Source organism: Etheostoma spectabile, chromosome 8, assembly GCF_008692095.1.
Source record: "Etheostoma spectabile isolate EspeVRDwgs_2016 chromosome 8, UIUC_Espe_1.0, whole genome shotgun sequence".
In the NCBI taxonomy this organism is placed as follows: domain Eukaryota; kingdom Metazoa; phylum Chordata; class Actinopteri; order Perciformes; family Percidae; genus Etheostoma; species Etheostoma spectabile.
Genome location: NC_045740.1, coordinates 4,056,211 through 4,063,472, shown reverse-complemented (window position 1 = coordinate 4,063,472; position 7,262 = coordinate 4,056,211). Strand labels below are relative to the sequence as shown.

At 36.9% G+C, this 7,262-nt stretch overlaps 2 protein-coding genes across 3 annotated transcripts in view; both read left to right on the top strand.

Annotated features, from left to right (window-relative positions):
• Window positions 1–3,437, top strand: part of LOC116694747 (caldesmon) — a 17,551-nt gene extending 14,114 nt beyond the window's left edge. The window contains exons 17-18 of the mRNA XM_032524613.1: window positions 1,484–1,520; window positions 2,800–3,437. Coding sequence (XP_032380504.1) covers window positions 1,484–1,520; window positions 2,800–2,816 — 54 coding nt within the window. The 3' untranslated portion in view covers window positions 2,817–3,437. The remainder of the gene's footprint in view (window positions 1–1,483; window positions 1,521–2,799) is intronic.
• A 1,491-nt stretch (window positions 3,438–4,928) lies between these two features.
• The window catches only part of tnnt2d (troponin T2d, cardiac), a 5,556-nt gene continuing 3,222 nt past the window's right edge, over window positions 4,929–7,262 (top strand). The window contains exons 1-5 of one of the 2 annotated variants that reach the window (XM_032523197.1): window positions 4,934–5,056; window positions 6,011–6,065; window positions 6,199–6,209; window positions 6,292–6,309; window positions 7,172–7,193. In XM_032523197.1, the coding sequence (XP_032379088.1) occupies window positions 6,028–6,065; window positions 6,199–6,209; window positions 6,292–6,309; window positions 7,172–7,193 (89 nt within the window). In that variant the 5' untranslated portion in view covers window positions 4,934–5,056; window positions 6,011–6,027. Of the gene's footprint in view, window positions 5,057–6,010; window positions 6,066–6,198; window positions 6,210–6,291; window positions 6,310–7,171; window positions 7,194–7,262 lie in introns of both variants that reach the window. The other variant, XM_032523198.1, reaches the window with a different exon arrangement.

The following is a 7,262-nucleotide window of genomic DNA, read 5'->3' as shown; positions in this document are numbered from 1 at the left end:
CACACACACACACACACACACACGCCTGTACTGTAAAGGAGGGGAGATGTTAATGTTTTAAAGGCTTTACAGTGACATGGTCCTGTTTGTTTGTTTCATTCATTCAGTCTTCCTATTAGAAGGGTGAAAGAGGTAATTTGCGGATCTGTGGCAACAACACTCGATGCACGTTCCACTGACACAGAGTGGTTGATCTTTGTGTTGTTTACACTGTTTTCATGCTGTCTCAACACACATATGATTAGGGTCTTTGTTGCCAGATATTTTTCAATTTTTGTCTTTAATTTTGCAGGTAAAAATGTTTTGGGGGTTGAGATTATTACTGCTAATTTTTGCACCATTTGATGCCAACAAAAAGTTGAGTTCAGTCAGCTTAACTTGATGCTCAATGACCGACAAAACTAAATGTCATTTTAGTTTATTAGAACTAAGTTGAAACAGTTTTTTCTATTCCAATTATTATCCTATCTTGATTCTGTGATAAAAGACTTTAATGTAACATTATGTAAAATACCTTTATTTATCTAAATATATGACTCCTATTATTTTGGGTATAATTAAGTATAATTAAAATAAATGAATAATAGAAAAAGATTTGGCAACTTTTTTGATGATTGGACAGCTTTTTTCTTTAGTCCAGTCTGGCAACAATGTTTTTGTTGTTTCTTTCTCAGTTCAGTCAATTCAAAAGGTTGATGAATGAAAACATATTTCATTGAATTTTCAATCTGTATAGACTAACTCATTGGTCTCTATACAATCATCAAAAAAAACAACTCTCTTTGAGTTGCCTGAACTGTAATGAAATTACAGATTTTGGTGCTATAAGGTAGTTTGCTGCCATTGGTGTGGATTTGCGGTATTTCCCTTCCTTCCTTGCCTCACACACGTACTGTATTATACACTATCTCATGTGCATGCTATCATTAGTTCCCACACTGGCTTGGAGGACATAAATAGTATTCCTTGGCTCTGATGTGCGTGTTTATTTGGAACATGGATCAGTGCCACACATGAATGTGATCTATATGTTATTACAAGACATGTTGGCTGCACTGTGCACAGCTTTAAGAGAATATTATAGTGGAGTGCATGTGGTTATGTTCGAGTGCAGTGTATGATGCATTTTTTTAAAGTCTGGAGTACTTGAATAAAAGACTCTTTGATTGCTTTCACTTCATGTGAGAGTTTCAAACCCTATATAAAGTAGCACATCTGATATGTGTGGGAATGTTGTACTGTACATCCATCTTCATGAGCACATGTTTTATAAATTATGCTATTAATCACAATCACCACTCTCACTCCCACCTATCTTGATATATCCGCAGATGAATCAAAGCTTTATTTTTTATTAATAGGGATTCCTATCAGCTTCAATAGCTAAACTAAGTACCAAATATGTGGTTTACCATTTTTTGGTTGAATTGTTTTGTCCCTCTTTCCTTTATTTCTTCCTTGTTCTTTCGTTCCTGTTTTACAGGTGGCTGTTGGAGTCAAGAGCAAGTTTGTCACTAATGGTAGGTTTCATGATAATGGTTGAATTTACATTACTTAAGGACTGTACTTGATAAACATTTGCAAGGTTATGTACTTCAGAACAGTCCATTTTATTCAACTTTACTACATATCAGCAGAAAATATTGCACTTTTCACTGCACCACAACTACAGTTTCTCTTGCAGTTCTATCATGTTAGAGTTACAAACTCAAAGATCTCCATTTTGTTTTATGGGGATAAGTAGCAATTGTAGATGTTTCTTCACTTTGTTCACTTCACTGAGATCCAAACGGTAAGCCACTTCACACACAAGTGAATTGAAGAGTGAGTGTGTTGTGAGTGGGGGCAACCATGACTGATTATATCCCCTTGTGGAGAACCACTAAAACCCACTAACCTTCCATTGTGCCAGAGTTGCTGCTCACTGTAAATCAAATCTGCTGCTGGAGGGTTTTGGGCACATGCTCAGCTCCGTGGCACGGTGGTCTATATTTAAAGAAAACCTTCACCCTGACCTTGTTTCCCAGTATAAAGAACCTTTCAGACTTTTGGGATGGCTGGCATGTCTTTGCAGTGCACTGTTCACTCGGTGCCACCTGGACTGTCCAATGGCACGGTGTTGGCGAGTTCTTATGCATACCAGAGTGCAGCTGCTTGATTTTCACATTAGAAACTGACTGCTGGGGAGGATTACCAACAGTTTAAATAGCAAATCGGGTTTGATCACCAGGCTTATTCACTCAGTGGCAATGATAAAAAAAAAACTTACCTTACCTCTCCTTACATATACCTACAGTTTAAAAGTGCATAAATCATTAAAATACATTAAATATCTGCTGATGTTAGCAAAGTTAATCTGTCTCTCTTCTTTGTGTGCAAAAAGCACATTTCGTCTGATATCAAACCCTTGAAGCTTGAGCCACAGCAAGAACAATGAGATTGGAAAAGTGTTAAATAGTGCTAAATAGTGATTGTTGTTTGTAACCTACCCACTTCTTTATCAGAAATAGATCGCTGAGGAATGAAGTAAAAGGCAAATGACAATGTTACAGCTTTAAATCACACAGAGAAGTGTCCTGGCTTTGACTGCATGTGTCAGCAAAAGCAGAACTATATCTATGAGTTAAACGGAGTCAGATGTACAAAGACATGCACGTACAGCATACATAGAGAAGTATGAATGCTATGCTATGCATGATTAACAGCTCAGAGACTAATCTTGTGAGAGGTTGCAGTTTTAAATGCAATATTGATGGATGCATTGACCAATAGATCTATAATGTCTGCCTCTCTCTCTATTAGATGTGAGACCCTAACTTCCCCATTTAAAGCAAGTCTCATCTGACCAAACACAAGGATCTACTACTTTATGTGCATCCATTTCCTTTCAACGTACCTGTATTTCGCATGAAGTTCAAACCGGAGTGGGGAAAAAAACGAGGGACCAGGATGATTGACTCCAGCATTAAAGTCTCCAGAGATCTTTCCTCAGTTTCTTCCTCAATAGTTCAAAAAATATTGATGAAAGGGTTTTGTAGAACAAAGTACCAAATGTTTATAGCTTAATATGTAAAATGGATTGTATCCAACTAATCAGATAACAAAGTAACCCATTTCCAATGGCCGTCATATGCCTAAATGTTATATTGCTTTCAAGCCACACTGACATGTCTGCTTTTCTTGTCATGCACTGTCTAATAGCTTAAACCCAATAATAAGCGTTTGTGTTGTTATTGTCATACATTATCACTGCTTTTTGGGATGATAGTCACTATTTTGACTCTGATAACCGAGGCTTTTTTATGTTGATGTACATAATGGAGTCATTTAATAAGTCTTTCTGGTGAGGCATCCTTTATAAAGGTTTATAAATAGTAACAAATGACTTCATTAATGGTTGATAAGTCATTAATGAGTTTTTGGAGTGCCAGGCTGTGCAAAGTCCTTTGTAAAGTTATAAGACCTGCAACACTAATGTTGTGGCTCTAGGGAAGGAAATGACGGTCAGTCTGATGGTCCACCTCTTTGGACAACTATTGAAAGCATTGCCATGAAGTTAGGTACTGACATTCATGGTGCCCAGAGCATGAAACCTAATGACTTAAATCATCCTCTGACTTTTCATCTAGCGTCATCAGCAGATGAGTTAAACTTTTAATCTATCCAGTGAAATATTTCAAAATCTACTGCATGGATTGGCACATCACTTTAATGATTCTATGACTTTTCATCTAGCGTTCATCTGGTTTTGAAAGAGCCATCGAATGGATTGCTCTGAATATCTACATACATTCCCATCAGCCCCAGCTGTACTGCACTACTGTTTAGTGCTAATTAGCAATAGCTTGAGCAGCTAGCATGGCTGTATACTGTTAGTCCTGTGTGCTCTTTAACAGACCAGAAAGACTGCTTGACTACTGACCTCCTGGAAAACTTTGCAGGGCATCTGGACCAAAGTTTCATCAATGACTTTTTGGAATTAACATTCACAAGCTTCGGTTGGATTATTTTTAAAAGAAACAACTTTGTAATAATTATTGCCATTTATTAATGTAGACTTGATGGCGTACTAGAAAATGAGAACCATTAGTTACAAAGTTTATAAACCCCTCATAAAGTGTGCCTTAATATAAAGTGGTCTCATAAATCCAACACTTCAGACCAGACAATACCAGTGGCACATTCTGCCTAGGACGGCAGCCAGAGGAACACAGTGGGCAAGCAGTTCAATGTTTCGATCAACAACACATGGGGTTGTTACTTTCTTTCTTACATTGTGGCAGTTTATCTAATCACATTATGTAATATAAGCACCAACAAAGTCTGTGAATATGTGTGTAAGCAATGCAATTCAATTTAACAGGCAGGTAGCAGACTTTCTTTTTTGCAGTTTACATGCCACCAAATTTGCAGTTTATGCGCATTGTTTTGCATTACATTTCAGCAGTAGTGAAAAAGGTTTATACAACAACGGTAATATGCACTCTGTTATGAACTTTAAATTGTACCCTGTTATATCTGTCAGTCTGCAGTGCACATGAGTTGAATCCTGCAAAAATGTATTTCAGAGCTAGATTGATTTGTTTGAATGTTTGCTTTAGCAATACAAATAAATGACAAAAAAAAAATTTGATAGTTCTGTTGCTTTGTTTTTAGCTTTTAAGAGGTTGCTTTGTGTCCCTCCTAACCACTTGTGAAATTATGGAGTGTTGAAATGGGAGTGGGTGGTGAAAGCTTGAATGAATGAATGATATTTTACCATGGCAAGAATGTACCTGTAATACGTGTGTGTGCATGTGTGCAAACATGGGTGTAAACATGTTTGTGTGTGCGTGCGTGCATGCGTGCGTGCGTGTGTCTGTTTGTGAACGTGTGTGCATGCGTGTGTGTGTGAGAGACAGAGCCCTATCTAACAATAGACTGACCAGCCATAGGGGGCTGCAGTCACATGAGTAAGAAGGGCCGGACTATGTATCCTTGATGCTCAACCTGTTTGTGAACCTCAAGGAGATGAAATCTGTTGCTTTCCCCTGAGCTTCATCTGTCTGGGTCACAGGTAAGGACTCTCTTATTTCAGCCATGATACTTTAAATTAAAACCTTGTTTAGTCATAAATCATCTTTACTGCCTGCTAAGATTTTAAAGTATTACATACATTTACATTTTTTTCTCACCAAACGTGACTGAACTTGCATCCACAACCACTCACACAAAGGTCAAGCTGACTTACTTCTCACTAGTGGTACTTCTGTTAATGCATACAATAGTATTTACAATTACCTCTCTCAAAATAAACTAAATATTTGTAAAGTAATAACCTTTCATGGAAAATAAGTAAAGTCAATTTGCACAAACACTGTAATTAAGTAAGTTTAAGGTTGTGTTTTACTGGAGTATTTCCATTTTGTGCTACTTTACTACTTCACCACATTTTAGATTTTCTTGCACTACTTTTGGGATGCTACACTAACCGCTCACACAAAATAGTTTAAGAACATTACAATGCATTTACATGAATACTTGAATAAAAAGTTGAGGTTCCTCATGTTTGTGGTAATTTTTGTTTCTACTTTCTACTTCACTACATTTCTATTATTACACAATATATTTATATCACTTACATTACCTGGCTGTAGTAACTTCCAGGCTTAGCGTTACCTTTCAGATTTCGAGTTTAAATGCAAAACATATGAGTTTATTTAAAAAGTGATTACAGCAGCATCTCAGCTACAACATTGAAATACTCATTACAGCTTGCAACATTTTGCTGCTAATACTGTAAGGGACTTACAAGGACTTTTACTTTTAGCAGAGTATGTTATCGTGACATAGCAGTAAAAGATTAAAATACTTTTTTCCACTACTGCCAAAGGGACCAGAGATATTAAGGTCAGTACTGGCAGTCATTTTAAATGGTGTAAACTGCTGCCATCTCATGCTCTGCTATGTTGTTTAATGATTGGAAATTTTTGCCAGTCTAAAAATAGACTAATAGGGATCCATTTTGCAGAGCTCATCCATAACAAAATGTCTGACACAGAAGAAGTCATTGAGGAGGAAGTTCAGTACGTATATTTTTGTACTGTTGTATTTTCATATGGTGATAAAATATGTTGTTATTGTTTTGGATTTTGCAAATGATGTATTCACTTTTTTATTATTCTTATTCTTTTTGTCAATACTGTTGATCTTCTGAAGAGAGGATGAAGGTAAGAAAGTTGCATCTGCATCATGTTTTTGTGTACTGTACCTCATTTTATTTCACTAATCATTTATGTTCCTGATTGTCAGCGCATGAAGAGGTGACAGGTGAGAAAACTGTAGTTTTTTTTTTTCCCTTTTCCTTCTCATGCAACAGTTTGTTAAAGCGGCTACGAGGAACTTTCAGTTTGATCTTTGGACGATCTGCTGTCGTTAAGATCTTATAGAGTTAGCATTTCCGGGAGATGATAAAGTATGGTTGCTAAATGGAGTACAACCATGTTTCACATTGTAAAGTTATTTTATGAATGAAATCGAGATTTTGCATACCTACCTAGGAGGAAGAGGGCCAATTCAGGTTCAGTTTTGAATTATTTGCAATCCTGTAATTGCCTCCATCTGTTGAAAGCCTGAATGAGATCTCAGATTTCGCCCGTCGTCTGTCACTTTCCCTTGTTCTTCGTTCAATTTCCTTTTTTTTTGTGATGACCCTGCCCCAGGATAAGTCATAACTGCAGCAGATAACTTACAAAATAAAATAAAATACAGGTCTATATGAAGAAATATCCTGCTACCTATTCCTTTTACCTGGCTGGATACTCAAACACTTTTTTTCCGGTGTTACGCCGAAATCTGTCTTGTTTGCTGCTTATTTTTTGGGGTCTTTTTCCGCCTTTACTTGACAGGACAGCTAGGTGAGAAAGGGGTGCGAGAGGGGGAAGGCGTGCAGGGAATTGTCACAGGTCAGATTTAAAACCCTGGACCCATGGGTCGAGGCATGAAGCTCCAAGTACATGGGCGCCTGCTCTACCCACTAATCCAACCCTGCCACAATCAGATGAAAAATTAAACAGTTTCAGAAATATTTAAAAGTATTTAAAAGTTCCTCATAGTTAACTTAATGACCACTTAAATAAACACTTTCTTGTCGCTCATCAATTTTTTCCTGTCTTCCTTTTCCTCACACCAGATGGGTCGAAGCCCAAGCCAAAGTAAGTTCTTCTTTAGTTAAGCAGTTAAAACACCACTTAGTAATAATAATAATAATAATAATAATAATA